Below are 15,872 nucleotides of genomic sequence, written 5' to 3'. Positions count from 1 at the left end.
CTTCTCCGTCACAACAACCGAGCCTGGCTGGCAGCATAGATCATTTTTTCACCTGCGTGCTTTCGTGTGTCTGTGCGTACTTTGATTCGAGGTTTCCCTTTCACGCGGGATGTTCTAACTGTGTCAAACAACACCAGCCATCAAAATAGAAGCACGGAACAGCATAGCACGCCTTGGTCTGGTCGGTCGGTCGTTCAACGTTCAGTAAACGAGCGAAACGAATTACATTGTTGCCAGCAACCAGGTTGCTACGATCCACTTTTCGCTCCATGGTATCCATCCTAGGCACGTGTGCGTGAGCTGTGTGTTTATGTGCGATGACGTACGCCAGGCAATCTCTCTTTTTTATGCTGGATCGCGGCCAATCCGCAAAGTGGATGACGGTGAAACGAGCGACCCCCGCGGAGTAGAGGGTGGTACCAAACAACATCAAAATAAATGGCACCAGAACCCAACAGGTGTTTGTTTTTAATCCCACCCTTGGAAAGAGAGGATATGGTGCATAGAAAAGGAACTGCAGTCGCCAACAATTGACTTGATGGCACCGTGAGCGTTGAACGCGGGGAAGTGCTAAATGCGCCTGGCGCTGCTTACGTCACTAGCAGACTTAAGCTGATAAGTACCAAGAGAGGAAGCTCCGGTAACCTACGGACAGTGGCGATGAGTCACACTAGTGAAGGGGCTGTTACGGGTTAAGCTGCAGTAGTAGTACTATTGTGGCCAGAAGAGACATTCGAAAGGTTCTCGCGTCACTGCGGCAAGTGAGAGGGTGGCACCAACGAAGGTATCTTTCCCTTTCACGTGAGCGGGGGGAAGGTCATTCAAGATTGGAAGTCCAATCAGGAGATGATACAATCCTGATAAGCACGATACGAATACGCGTACTCTTGGGAGGAATCTACCCCCAAAAATGGGTTTTCCCATCGAGTTCAACGAGCGAGTGTAATCTTGCGCGTAATAATCGTTGCCCCTCTTCTCTCGTTGCGATTAGCTCGTTCTTGTTTCCCCTTCCGTTTGTGGTAACAGGAAAGCGGTTCACCACTACCAGAAGGATGTGATCAACAAAATGCTTCAATTTACACGTTCCAACAAACCTACGTAATGGACTAGATTCTTAGATATCAAACCAAATTTTCCTGTAGTCGAAACAACGTCGGGGTCTTTGACGCAAACGAGAACAATCGAAATACTCTGTTGTTCAAGCGAAACCACCTCGCATGCCGTCAAACGATATTGAATTGAAGTATATGACGTGGAGTGAGGCTTCTTTAAAACTCCGTTCGGCAGTGTTTCTCCCTACGGCAGTGTTTCGCATCGAAACCTTCTAGCTTAATTTTCTTCGGTGTAGACTATTCTAGACGGTCGAGCGAGTGTTTCCAAATCCATTGTTACCATCGAGTTCAAGTAAATCCCCTCCATTGTTACTATCTACCTCCTCTATCTATCCAATGTGCGTGTATTTGGAAACATTGTTTCGATATCAAAATTCATATTAGAGCTTTGAGGTGACCATCGGTGACGCGACGCGCCAGACACATTTTGCTCCCTCTAATCCTGCCAAGGTGAGCTTACTCACCCATTTCGAGACCGGGGTTTAAACACATTCACTAGATAAATCCGGCTCCCGGGAGTCGTCAATGGCAGTGATTGGAGCTCGGTTGGCTTATGCGTTTCAAAATCCATCCTTCAATTTCCGGGGGGAGGACAGGTATTGGTTGCAAAGGCAAAGGGTAAGGTAGCGTGGCACTCTTATCGGTCACGCACGTGGACGCTTTCGAAAGAGATAGACACCTGTCTGGCTGTGTATGTAGAGATGCGATAACGCCCTTCAGAACCACCACCTTCTCTATGAATCAAACAAACGCAGAGTAGCGGGCACTAGAACCCGGGGTTTCTCTTTGGAAAACCTGCTCCAAGCGCCCTGTTGTGCATCTAACATATGCAATTAACTAGATATGCATATTTCTGGTCTCTACTGGCCAATCCCAGAGCCGCTACCAACCAGAAATGCTTGGCTCGTGTACGGCGTTTTTCGATCGACTCATCATAAGCGCATGTGCCGCAGTGGGAAAGTTTCTGGTATTTGTGTTTTGTCTCAAAGCTTACGGATTATGGCCATAACTTAGTCGGCTCACGTGTTGGTGCTGTATGTCGTTGCCTTCTTGGCACGTTCCTGAAGGAACCTCACATGTTTGCTGTTGTACAGCAGTTTGTTGAAAACTTTTCCTCAAGTTTTTCACCTTCTGGCTACTGCTCTCAGCTTTCTCTCTGGTTTGGTTTACGCACGTTAATCAATCTAATTCGTTCAATCGATCCAGTTTCTAAGGGGCTTCGAATCTTGATCTTGATGCTGGTAGACGCGAAACTACGACTACTCTCAGCACCAGAGCACCGTTGGTGCTGTTTCTTGATTCGATTCCAGTGTGCGCCACCCAAACTATTCCGTATATCTCTGTGCTGGAGGGAGTTCGGATGGGACAGATAAAAATGCAAATTAGTGTGCTGCTGAGCTCGCTGTCGATTCCCGATAAACGTTGTTAAGGTGGTGTTCTCTTGGAAGGAAGGACACAGGTTTTGGATGATGAGTGAGTACCAGAACCACCGGCGCAAAAACTTGCTCCTACCGTTTGGTGGGATCGGATGGAGAGAAGCTTTTCGGATATCAACTTGGAAGATGAGAGCCTACAGTGGGTCTCATGTTTTATTCAACCGTAAAGCCGTACAGAAACGAGTTTCGGCGAAAAACGATAAAGATGTAGCGTAGTATTGTATTTCGCCTTTTTCGTCGCTCGCTTCTTGGTTCGATGTGTTCAACTGTGGACCATCTTAGTGCATGGTAGGGCGTCAACAACAACATGTTGCTGTGGTATGAATGACAGGGTAACACACCAACCAACACGCAATAGTACAAGCTTGTACACCACTGGGAAAGATAATCAAAATTTGTTCAAAACTGAAGCCATACCGATTCTGATTAGAACCTGCACATTTCATTTTCCCACGTGGGGGAAGCTCCAATGCATGTTGTGTACTGCTTGAACCGCGAACCACGGGGCGGCATTTGGTTAGGGTGTGCTAATCTCCTTTGATGCTTGGATGGCACAGGACGATGATGTGGTCACAACAAGCGCGGGATTGTTTCGAGGTCATTTCCCATACCCTTCCCGACCTTCCCGAAATGTGGTTTTGGGAGCAGAATCCTTCCAAGTGTTGAAGAGTTCGTGGGAAATTTCTGCAGCATTTCCGTTGACTGATGGCGCCGCCACTCGACCGAGACTGATGAATGGAAAGAGAGGAAAGTGAGACATCGCTGTAAGGAACTGGGGTTCTCGCATTATCAACCTCTTTTGAAGTATCATTTAGAAAATGAACGATTAATAGCGATTTATTTCCCCCCAACCGTTACTGTGATTAAAACATTTGTATGGCCTGTGCCACGATACAAAGTTTCTTAGTAACTTCCAACAACAACGAAGTAGAGCTACTGTGATGTGAATATGTCGTTTGATTTGTCAACGGTAGACTTGAATCATGCTCCGTGCGTTCTGTTCTGGAGCATTTGAAATGAATACTCGAATCAAATATTTGTTCGCATTTGTCTATTTCGTTCATTTATGCGGCGTTGCTTTTTGGAAATTTGACAAATAATTATGGCTGCACATGTTGAAACCTCAAACTTTCCCTACGCTAGTTTTGCCTTTCAAATATTGAGTGATAGGCGTAGCGCTGGTAATAAGACAGCCTGCGTATAATAATAATAATAAGACTGCTAATTACTGCACCTTTTATCGATACCAAATTAGCACGCATATGAAATGAATAATTTATGATCTTCAAACGTACGTTCCGCGCTCACACATTATGAATTCAAATACGCGCTGCCTGCATCTTGCAATCTTACCATACTTCTCCACGATGTACACCAGTGTGCGATGCAGCGGCACATTAATATCTTTTTCAGAACTACGCACACGCTATATGCACGATATAATTAAATTTGTACGTCAATTTACCAGATTATCACCCCGGCAGTTTCTTCAAGACCAACCAAATGAACGAGCAAGAAATGTGACAGCTGTGTCACAATTGGCGGTATGGGGACATTACAAAACGGATTGATTAGTTTGGCTACCGTTCAACGATTATTCGCTGCGACCGCTAGTCACGTCGTGGCCAGCAGGTATTCAAGTAATAGGACCCGAAAAGGGAACCATGCCGTAAGGTCGTTTGTACACGGCGAAAGGTCCCAATGTTGGTTATTCGGTTGGGCAATCGTTTGCATTCTTTGGCCGGTTTGATTCCTAAACCGATAGCCCCATACACCTGGTGCACTGGTTGGTACTGGTTGACCAATACTCTACTCCCCGAGAGACCCCGTCGTGTTCTGTCCGAATCTGGGTGGAGCATACAGCCTTGCTTCACTTCGAGCACAACACAACACAATACACGACACCAGCGTAGTGCCACACTAGAGGGTGTAGAGCTATTTGACTATTTGTTAGCAGATTTATCACCAATCGCCTTCGGCCGCTGCGCACGATCTAAAACGTCGAGCGGCCGAGAACAGTGGTTCGAGGTGAACTGCGTTCGAGCGATTTGCGATTCAATATTTGCTGCACAGCAATGCTGCTGATTCGCGACCATAGGCGGCGTGTCCTAAGTGTTTCCGTCTCTCCTTCGAAAGAGAGCAAGCGAGAGAGAGAAGGACACGATTTCGCATCATAAATGCATGCCAACGTGCCTACAAACGTGCAGATGATTGATGCATTTGTTCTGATGCCTATGCTCCGGTGCCTATAGAAGCGGGACCCTACCTATCCTATTGATTTCGTGCTAATTGATGTAACTGCACATTCCACAGGAGCGCAGAACCTAGCCTACAGTTGCCGTACCCTGTGTACGAGAACATCCGCCTGCGTGCTGCAGTGAGGTCACACGTTGCGTAACTGTGCTAGGGTTAGCTGGCTGCCGTGGATGTGCCAGAGGAGAGGCGGAGGCTTCTCACAGAAGAACCGGTTCTTTGCGCTAACGAAACCCGATACAATCCTCCATGGAGATTCGAGATATTGTATTCTTGGCGTTTTGTGGCGAAACCCGCTCGAAACGTCGACGCTGAGCGCTCCTCTCAACAAACCATGACTCCATTACAGTATGAACGTGATAAGAATGCCCTTCAAGTGCATCATCACCTCCACCACCACCACCACCACCTGCCTGTGTAAGTTCGCACTGCTCAATCGATCAAATCAACCGATCGATGGATAGACGCAAGATCAGTTGATCGTCATGTCACGCGTCGGTTACGACATCCATACAAAAAGGTACATCCGAGTGCTTGGAGGGTTGGTGGTAGTGAAGAGGAGTACATGTTGTAGTAAATGAGCGAGGGGAAGGTAGCTGTAAGCTGCTATATGCCTTTGTACTGCACATTCCTCCGCAACAAGTTTTTGTCCCTTTCCATTATAGATCGTCCTTCAAAAACATCTAGCTGATGTTCTAGACCAAGAAAATACGGTTTACAGCGATGTAGAGCACAAGGTGCGCTTCACTTTCAATTCTGTCCTGGCCCCCGGGGTCTTGGAATTTGAGTCAGAGCTGCCCAATCCTCAACCAATCAATGACGGTAGCCTTTAGCCATACATCATTTCATTGTGTGTGCCGCTCTAGTGTTTGCGTTCTGTATGGATCCTTTAGCACGTCTTTTTGGGGCAGCCGACAAATAAATAAACAACTGCTGGAATGCGGTACTGTTTTGGGCTCACTGGAATGGCTCGGAAATATGGTTCTATACTACCGGATTGGGAGTTCGCTGAACTCCTCCTCCGAACGCTCCCGAGAGATTACGGCGGAGATGAATGTGTCAAGAAGTTTCAAGGGATGCACTTCGGGAATAGGGTTTTTGAGAAATGGAAGTGAACCGGTAGCCCGCGCCATCTCGTCGCCATTGATGGTCTTCATAATAGCGCAGCACATTTGAAGCTCTGCGTGTGTGTGTGTGCGCGCCCTCGGTGCTGCCTCTATTTATAGTGACCAATGATAAATGCCTCAACTCCCACCGACCCTCAGATTTGAGAAGCCCGAGATGGCGTCGCAGCACATTGCCTGCTGCTGCTGCTGCTGCAGCTTGGATGTAGTGCCGATGTGTCATGGAATGCATTCGAAGTGGGTGGAAGAAGTTATCGTACTGTCAACGAGGTAACGCATCGTTTTACGGTCTGTGTAATGGTACTGTGTGTGTGTGTGTGTGTGTTCTCTAGTGCAGATTGAATCTGTTGGAGACAACGCTTCAAATCTGAATACACTCCGCTGATTACATTTCCAGGGTCGATGAGACGGCAGACGCGTTCTGAAGGTACTTCTACTACAACAACGTGTCCTAAGGGGAGCCGATGAAGGTTAGATTCTGGCTGTGGCCCCTGGTGAGAAGGCTGACAGAAGAGACAGAAAGAGTGCGAGAGGAAGTACGACCGACTTCCACACGCAATGTCCGGGGAAGAGTTCTGGGATTCGTACGGGGCGTGCAGCGTTGTGATATGGTGCGTGTCTGTAATTTATGAGATCCCCAGACACACGCGCACTGTGAAGAGCAGAGGGAAGCGAGGGAGCGACAAGGTCCCGATGCCGGCGAGCGACTGTGTAGGCGAATGCTAGTCAGTGCTGGGCGGCGGCAACAATTATCTTGTCTGTTCTGGCGTATCCAGAGGTCAGGAGAGCTAGCTAGGGGAAACCGATGGAATGTCTAGAGTGTGATGATATATTAGGACCCGTTCTGATCGTTGTGTGTATGCTCTTGAACTAACGATTTGAACTTCGATACTTCATGATGGGCGACGAGATAATACCGCTACTGCTGACTGTTGCGCTGGTCGAAGGTTGTCCGGGGTTGTGCTGATAAAATCGTTGGTTCACTTAATCTTGCCAATGATATTGGTGCGACTTGCTGGGAACTAGATTCGCAGAAAGCCAATCTCTCCGCGACACTGAATTCGTTTTCCTGCCAACCGGATAAGCGATTTATTGACGCCTGCTTAGAACTAGCAGCTGACGAGATCGATGAGACGGAAAGTGTCGCTACATGGTTGCCTGGACTGAGTAGACCATTTTATTCCTTCGGCACCTTCGCCTACTTCGATTAACTCAACCTAATCAAAAGCCGTCAGAGTATACGATTCTTACAACAGTGGTTACTACGATTGTTGATTCCATCTTAGCGCCGCCTCCCCCGAGACTTAAGCATTGATGTGTAGAGCAGTTGTGTAAACTGACCGCCACAAATGACCCCCCCCCCCCCCCTCCCACCCCGGTATCCACGTGGAATGAACTAATCAGATTAAAAGGCACACGCGCGGCTACCATTACGAATGATCCTCTGTTTTGCCTGGGCCTCCTCTCCCTTTACGACACAGCTGGCTCATGATCAGGTTATACTGTTTACTTGGGTTTCAGTAGCCTCCATCTCCTGGATTGTCGTCTTCCAACCCCGGGGGTTAAGGTCCTGAATATAAAGTCGGAAAAGGGTCCAATAGTGGTGTCGAGGGTTAAGTATGCCCATCAATTCGGTCTTGCTTCCGGCTGGCCGGGAAAAGGTCCGGCCGCAAGGGCACCATCACTAACCCTTCTTCATAACGACTTCAACTGACGTGGGTGCAGCAGCATTTATATTAAAAAAAAAAAAACACTCCGATTGTGGACCGCTGTATTTGTGCGTAGCTAGTGGGGAGGGGCATGGTCAAGGTTGTAAACCATGCGTTATGTTTCCGAAGGGAAATCATCTGGAAAGATGGTGTGCGTCGAACCTTGAAATGGCGTTCCGCTACGCTCGCTGGATTCGGTTGTGAAAGACAAGTTACAAGACGAATTTGATTCCTTTCCGGTCACCACAAGGCCTGTGAACTGCCCTCTGCCATGTGATGTACTAATCGTGTATTGCTTTTCCATTTTTTTTCTTTCACGCACACAGATCAATGGGAATTCTATTACCTCCAGTTTCGCAAGTGACCAACACGCGCATCAACATGACACAGCATCATCGGAATCGCAGTCTGGACAGTGCTCTACAACGAATACCGGAGGTACAACACTTGGTGCTTGTTTCCCGCTTGCGGTTCCATTTATCTAACGCTCGCACCATGACATGTCTTGTAGGTTGAAGTGTCCTCACCAAGTGCGGAATCAGAAAACACGCTCCACTGTACGAACGCCATCCTGAGCGGAACGATGTGCAGCAAGATCATCCAATCCTCATCGTCCACCAATCCGACCAACACGCCCAACATTACCGGTAGGGGGAGCAAGCTGCAGGGAGCTGCTGAAAGTATGGGCAGCAGTAGTAAAGGAGGAAGGCCGACGATCAATGGCTGCTCGAGTGCTGGAGGTGGATCGCTGCCGGCCTCAACCGATAGGACAATCGCTGAACGACAGCAACAGCAGCAGCTAATGGGAAAGATGGAACTGCTTGAGCAAGGTATGTTGGCACATGAACATAGACCACATTCCGTATCGACACTAATGTATAATGATCGGTTCTTGTAGGGATTGGTGCAGCATCCCGTACACTGAAGGGTACACATTTAGGTGACGTGGAATCATCGTTGTCGAGTGCCAAGGAAAGTGAAAGCAAAAAGCGTGAGGATCTGACGAGTCTGGGGTCGGATGATTCTGGTAAGTAAAAGAGATCATGGTTGGCTATCGTAGAGTTGCATTCTTATCAAGGTGTTCCTCGATCTTAGGTATCATCTGTGGCTCGGAGCCGGACCATACATCACTTACGCGCATTCGTCGTTCGAGGGAAAGCCTCGATTCTGGCGAGATCGATCCGTCCGAGGAGGAGTGTATCGAGATACTGGAAACGACATCGATGGACGAAGAGTACCGCATGCTGCAGTCCGATCTGTGCTTCTATCCAACCACAGTGGAAGGTTGCAATAATAATAACAACAACGATGCAAAAGCTACCACCGATGAGCTTGGTAGTGGCGATCAGCTCCATCACCACCAGAACCACCACCAAGCGACGGTAACTGCTGCTTCAGCCGACGCAATCAGCGATAAGGTTCGCTACCGGCAACGGAATATGACCCGTGCAGCGATCATGCTCGAAACACTATTCGTTCCGATCGATTACGAGGACAATGTACCGACGATTACGACGCGCGCCAATGATGACGGCGGTGAGGGAGAGGGTGATGATGATCAGGATGTTGTGGACGCACCGACGCCCATCATCGGCGAAGGAAAGTCCTTGACCACGCCAACCAACGCACCGATTCCCGATTTTTTGCCATCCAATACCACCATCACCACCAACAACAACACCTCAACAGTGCCAACAGCGGGAGCTGAGCATGAGGGTGTCAGCCCCATCAGCAGCAGCGCCAGCAACACGACAGTTGCCAATAACGCAAGTGGCACAAGTCAAAAATCGACCAACAATGACCAACAGCAGCCGCAACAGTCGAAGGCGGACCAAAAGAATGAAGTGATCTTTCGGAACTTCTTCGGTGCTACGAAGAATGCCATCTTCCGCACGGCACAGAGCATCATCGATAATCATGAGAAGAAGCACGCAAAGAATCGAGAGAAACAGAGCAGCACAACGGCGGAAGATTGTGCTGCTGGAGGTGCCAGCGTGACAACGACGACGGGATCGACCGGAACAGCGAACAGCTTAGGTACCTCGATCATCAAATCGCCTACGGAAGCGATTCGGAGGCGCGAATTTGGCAGCATGTTCGGATCGCGTACGAAGCACCACCAACAGCAGCAGCAACAACAACAGCTTCAAAGCCCAACACCAGCACCAGCGGTTCCAGCGGTTACTGAAATAGATCATCCAGAATCGCCATGCGATAAAATGCTGCTAGCAGCACCGAAAGCATCACTATCGAAATCATCCTCGACTGCTTCTCTGAAGGTGGTGCCGGGAGTAGCAGTAGCTACTACGAGTACGGGATCATCCTCTACGACAACGGCAGGACCAGCGTGCAACAACAGCAGTGCGGCATCTCGTGACGAATCGCAAATACGGTCGGAACGTGCCGGACAGAGTGGACTGTTGCGATTCTTTGAATCGCCCGTCTTTAACATCCACTTCGCCGTGCACTATCTGTTCTACTCGAAGGAACCGGGTGTGCTGAGCTTCATCGGAAACAAGATTTTCAGCTTCCCCAACGGTGAGGTTGATCTGTACATTCCTCAGCTGATGGTCATGTACATGCAGATCGAAGAGCTGTCTGAGGTACTGGATCCTTACCTGGTGTACCGGTGCCGCCAGTCGGTGGACTTTTCGCTGAAATGTGTCTGGTTGCTGGAGGCGTATAACTTTAATATGGAGATGCTGAGTGCCGGCGGAAGCAACGGCATTCGCAAGCATCTAACCCTACTCCGAGAGCTGTACCCCAAGCGGGAACGCGTGAAGACAGGCACTCAAAATCAGCAGTCCTCCTATCAACGGCTCACCGAGCAACAGCAGCAGCAGCAGCAGCAGCATCAACGGGATCATGATGGTACCAGTGCAACAACGATAAACTCTCTGAACCTTCCGGCGCTGACGGCGGTTCGAAAGACGCACCATCGATCGCAATCCGACGCGACTGGTATGATGGGCGGTATGATGTCGGTAAATCCGAAGTTGCTTTACAGTCAACCACCTTCGACGGTGGCACCAGTAGCCGGACCAGCAGGACATCTGCCTCACCTCGCGAGTAGTGTACTACATGCACCTCACCATCCGATCATTGGCAGCGGTAGCAGTAGTAGGCCCGTTTGCCTGGGCGATCTATCGACCGGGCGTGCCTTCGATAATGGGTGCGTGTGCTTTGAGTCAGTCCGAGGAACGGTGAACGATCTGCTCGGCCAACAGACGGTCTGCTCCTGCGGTGCTCCGAAGCTAGCACCGGAGAAGGAGTTCATGAAATCGTTGATCGATATCGGCAAGATGCTGACCTGCCTGCAGACAAAGATCGAGAAGACGAGCCGGCTGCGGATACTGTTGAATTTGATCAACAAGAATCTGCCGGCGCGCGTGTGGCTACCGCTACACTCGGAAGCTCTGCCACATCATGTGGTGCGCATTACCGAGGAGAAGACGGCCGTGCTCAACTCGAAAGACAAAACCCCCTACATCATCTACGTGGAGGTGGTCGAGGTGCAGGATATCTACACCTCGCCCGTCATCCCAAAACTCATGCCCACGCTGCGGCACACGAAAAGCGAGGAACGGCTCGACAGCTCCACCATTGTGACGACGGGCGGAAGTAGTGTTGTCGGTTCTCGCGAACACTCAAAGACTGATAGCCAAACGATTGGCGAGACGGTAACGACTCCGTCGACAGTAGTAACAGGCGCTGCACCAGCAGCAGTAGCACCCACTGGTTCTTCCCTTTCTACATCGTCGGTACGGCGACCGAACAAACTGTCCGAATGCTCGGTAGACTTTGGAACGACTGGTAGCGTTAGTGGAGGGTGTATGGAACTTGGGCTGACCGAGGACGATGTGTGGTCGCAGGAAGATGACGAGATCACCGCCCAGTACCTGAGTCTCACCAAGATGTCCACTGACCGTGATACGATATCGCAGTTCTCCATCGATTCTTACGACTCCCGGGAACACCGTAAGTACTGATCGTGAGAGGTCGATCGTTCGATCACTTGTAGCTATTCTGCAATTAACCTACGGACGTACGTTATGTCGTAGATACTCCAACGCTGTTCAATATCGGGGAGGTGAAGAAGCGTCACTGTGCCAATCTGAACTCGGAGAACGCGAAACCGTTTAGCAACGATCCGTCGGATCCTTCTGCCGCCGCGCTAAAGGTAGGTTCCTTGGGTAGTGGGACTGATCGCGACAATCTCACTTATGGTCATTTTATCTTCATCATCCACTGTTGCTTGCTGCAGGAACCTTGGCACGAGAAAGAGAAACAGATTCGCGAATCCTCACCGTACGGTCACCTGCAAAACTGGAGGCTTCTGTCGGCCATCGTTAAATGTGGCGACGATCTACGGCAGGAGCTGATGGCGACTCAGCTGTTGCAGGTAAGAACGTCGATCGCTAACAACTCAACAATGGTTCGCCGTAACACGCCGTTCCACTTATTTGCAGATGTTCAAGCTGATCTGGGATGAAGAGAAGGTGGACCTCTGGGTGCGACCGTACCGGATCGTGTGTCTATCGAACGACTCGGGGCTGATCGAAACGATCGTCAATACCGTCTCGCTGCACCAGATCAAGAAGAACTCCAACAAAAGCCTCAAGGATTACTTCATCGATGAGTACGGCGAAATCGAGACGGAAGCGTTCCAGCGGGCCCAGCGTAATTTTATGCAGTCCTGCGCGGCATACTGTTTGATATCGTATCTCCTGCAGGTCAAGGATCGGTAAGTTGGGTGACGCGCGTTTTGAAAATCCAGCCTCTGTTGAAGACTCTGTTGAACCATCCATTTTGTCTCTCTTCTGCAGCCACAATGGGAACATTCTGCTTCACTCGGACGGTCATTTGATTCACATCGATTTCGGTTTCATTTTGAGCATTTCGCCCAAAAACCTCGGTAAGTATCTCACTAACAAACGTTGGTAGACTGCATGTTGGTTGTTCAGTGTATCTCATTTGGTTTGTTTTTTTGGGGGGATTCGTTTTACTGTGCAGGTTTCGAGCAGTCACCCTTTAAGCTAACGCCCGAGTTTGTCGATGTGATGGGTGGTCCCGAATCGGAGCTGTACAGTGAGTTCAAGTATCTGCTACTGGATGGTTTGAAGGCCGCACGCAAACATATGGATCGCATCATCAATATTGTGGAAATAATGCGAAGTAGTAAGTATTATCTCGATAGCCCGATAGAAGGGGGGGGTCTTGTATAGGTTTCCGTATTAATCGATCGTTGTTTTGCTTGCAGGTTCGCAGCTGCCGTGCTTCAAGAACGGTTGCTCCGGTACGGTGCGCAATTTGCGCAATCGCTTCCACATGAACCTAACCGAGCAAGAGCTGGAGCGTAAGGTCGAGCAGCTGATACAGGACTCGCTGAACTCGCTCTCAACCAAGCTGTACGATGGCTACCAGTACATCACGAATGGCATTTTGTGAGAGCGATTCTACATGAAAATCTAAGCAAGCGCAGAAGGCGACGATACATAAAAAAAAGTACAAATCTCGACCGGTGACCCCGCTGTGCGGATGGGATACAGCATTTTCCTCCATATTGGCATTGCGTGATCTTGAAGGGGGTAACAGCTCTATTGCTTTAAAATAATTCTTCTCAATATCTCTTTCCTGCATTCGTTAAAACTATTATTTTGTGTTTATTTACTCGGGAATACAAACAAGCAAAAACATTTCATCTCGGATGTGTTCTAGTGGGTGCAAGATGTCTTCTTGTGTTGTGCAATGGCAACAACTTAACGCAATGCAACCGCAAACCATGGCTAACCTTTACCGTCGTTAGGTCTTGTTAGGTTTGTAGAATGGTGAAATGGTATCGGTGAACGGTAGCGGTAGGTGATGAAAAGTAGGCTAGAGAACGTATACTGAATTCAATCGCTAGCGAGCCGGCGAGGACCTCATTTTTGGTCAGAAAAGTTCGGAACACAGACACAGTGGGAAGCAAGTAAATTACTAAACACTAGCTAGCTTTTTGTATAAGAGAAGTAGAGTTTTTAATCTTTAAAAACAAAAACTTGAAATCACGTTTCATCTCATGTTAGAGCTTAATACTTGCAGCAGCAGCAGCAGCAGCAGCATCAGCAGCAGCAGGCGTAATGGATGTACATACTAGCAGCTCTTTCAACCTAGCGAATAGAGATGAAAGGAAAGAGTGAAGTTATGATAAGTGGAGTTTGGGTTCCCAAGCAAGCATCATATTCTCATCCACCATACCTTTTTCACATTACCACAGTCGTCCGTGTTCTTCGTTGCAAAAGTACAGACATAAAGCAGCAGTGCGTCGATAGTTTCGTAATAGATAACTCATTAGTAATAAGACGAAGCGAAACGCAAGTAAACACAAGAAATCAAAATGAAATCGAGCAGGGTATCCCCCGGCGCCGGGCGCTTAGTGCGCTTACACAGGCAGACAAAGAAAGACGAGGAATGTGCGAAAGAAGACATGTGTTGCTTAAGAAGAAGGATAAGTGTTGAGAGCCAAATTGAGGGTAAACGTTATGAAAGCTGCTTGTTACGTTAGGTTTTCGTTTACCGTGCCCTCTTCCTCGCTTTCCCTCGGTGTGTGTTTGTAAAACAAAGGTATGTTTCTAAGAGCTCGGTGAAAAGGTTATGGTTGACAGAAGTGAATAGTGTATGAGGTTGGCACGTTCTATCTATAAAGTGTTTTTCCACCCCTCTCAATATAGGCTAGACAGAAGGTAAAGTGTAAAAGCAGAGGATAACTGAACGCCGAGCGATCATCACTGAGAGATCGCCTAAGAGTAAACAGAGAGACGAAGAAGTGGAAGCTGTAAGTTTCAAACTAAATTGTAAAAAGCAGTAGCTAAATGGGATTTAAATGAATCTAAAACAAAGAGTACATGATAGAAGGGTGGCTCAGGGTAGAGGAGAGGGAATTACACCAATTGCAATTCGATTGCGAGTGAGAAAGAGAGACTATTGAGAAACAGCCGGGCAAACACTCTTTCTAGCACTTCTACCTTTTCTCTCAATCCCTTTAAGTGAAAAACGCAAACAAAAGTCACATTTTATGGCCCAACACAACACAGAACCAAATACTCAATGTTCGGAATGAAGAATGAGCTGTGTAGGGGAACGGTTACACCACTACTGGGGATAAGTTGGGAACGTATTTTTCGGGGTGTTTTCTTTTGGATTTAATTTCAACGGTGCGTTTCGGTGTTTCGGTTCAGCATCATTACCATTTGTCAATCCTTAGCCTATGTTACATTGCCATGTGCTATATATATATAAGTATATATATATATGTACATGTATAAGAGATACTCCGTATTGCGCATGCATTACATGTAAATTGATCGGAAGACGAACCCTTACTGTAAATCGTACGTTCCGTGTTGTTAACTTTGTAATCCTGGATACGCGGACGCTTACATCCCTTACTACTCTTTGGGTTTTATTTTATCCTTTCCTCTCTCGTGTGTCGTCACCTTAAGGAATGGTTGATACGAATGAGGTAGCCCTGGTGATGGGCCCTGCTTCGCCGCATCACTGTACAATGTGTACTCAAGTCACGCCGGAAGGAAGAGAGTGGGCAAGGTAAAAAAAAAGAACAAAAAAGAAGAATCGTAACTATAACAAGTATCTTACAAAACCTATTGTATAAATCAGAACTAGCTGAAGATCAAAGCAAATAAAAATTTAAAAAAACACGAGTAAGGCAATGAGGAAGGGTAATGCGGTCTTCTCCAGGATTCGCCCGTAATACCTGTCGATTTGAGCGATCTGAGTAGCCTGTGCCTCCTGTGCAGGCTGAGAGAAAAGCAAAAGGAGGTGAAACTTCCCGCCACACAACACGGAAAGTAATGTGAAAAGTAGCTAAGATTATTATTAATGCTATTAATCTATTACATTTAATATTATATTATAATACTATTACCTACTGCTACCTACCTACTATCAAAGGTTCGTCATTGTACGTAGTCGGTAGTGCGGCCGTGCGAAGAAGACGATGATACTGACGCAAGGGGCAAAAGGACCCCCCCACTACACAGAAGAAGCTTGTGTAAGCAAGCTGTGCTAAAGGGAAACACCCTAATTAGATAAAGTGTAGCAATGTGTAAAACCGTGGGAGGAGAACACTAAACGAAAGCCAAGGAGCGAGACAGGAGAAAACAAGCGGAGCAACGTGGAAAGGCAAACATTTTGTCGTCAAAATTTGAATATAAGTTAAAACAAAACACACAAATGTAT

General features: G+C 48.0%; 1 protein-coding gene across 4 annotated transcripts in view; it reads left to right on the top strand.

Moving 5' to 3' along the window:
* The window catches only part of LOC125955254 (phosphatidylinositol 4-kinase beta), an 84,864-nt gene extending 68,993 nt beyond the window's left edge, over nucleotides 1-15,871 (top strand). For all 4 annotated transcript variants that reach the window (XM_049686303.1, XM_049686304.1, XM_049686302.1 and 1 more), the window contains 10 exons: nucleotides 7,961-8,072; nucleotides 8,146-8,464; nucleotides 8,533-8,661; nucleotides 8,730-11,612; nucleotides 11,696-11,814; nucleotides 11,899-12,036; nucleotides 12,104-12,378; nucleotides 12,461-12,549; nucleotides 12,648-12,812; nucleotides 12,895-15,871. In XM_049686303.1, coding sequence (XP_049542260.1) covers nucleotides 7,961-8,072; nucleotides 8,146-8,464; nucleotides 8,533-8,661; nucleotides 8,730-11,612; nucleotides 11,696-11,814; nucleotides 11,899-12,036; nucleotides 12,104-12,378; nucleotides 12,461-12,549; nucleotides 12,648-12,812; nucleotides 12,895-13,082 — 4,417 coding nt within the window. In that variant the 3' untranslated portion in view covers nucleotides 13,083-15,871. The remainder of the gene's footprint in view (nucleotides 1-7,960; nucleotides 8,073-8,145; nucleotides 8,465-8,532; nucleotides 8,662-8,729; nucleotides 11,613-11,695; nucleotides 11,815-11,898; nucleotides 12,037-12,103; nucleotides 12,379-12,460; nucleotides 12,550-12,647; nucleotides 12,813-12,894) is intronic.
* The last annotated feature ends 1 nt before the right edge of the window (nucleotide 15,872 follows it).

Source organism: Anopheles darlingi, chromosome 3 (genome assembly GCF_943734745.1).
Source record: "Anopheles darlingi chromosome 3, idAnoDarlMG_H_01, whole genome shotgun sequence".
In the NCBI taxonomy this organism is placed as follows: Eukaryota; Metazoa; Arthropoda; class Insecta; order Diptera; family Culicidae; genus Anopheles; species Anopheles darlingi.
Note: the sequence above shows the minus strand (reverse complement) of the source record. Positions and strands in the feature narration are given on the sequence as shown.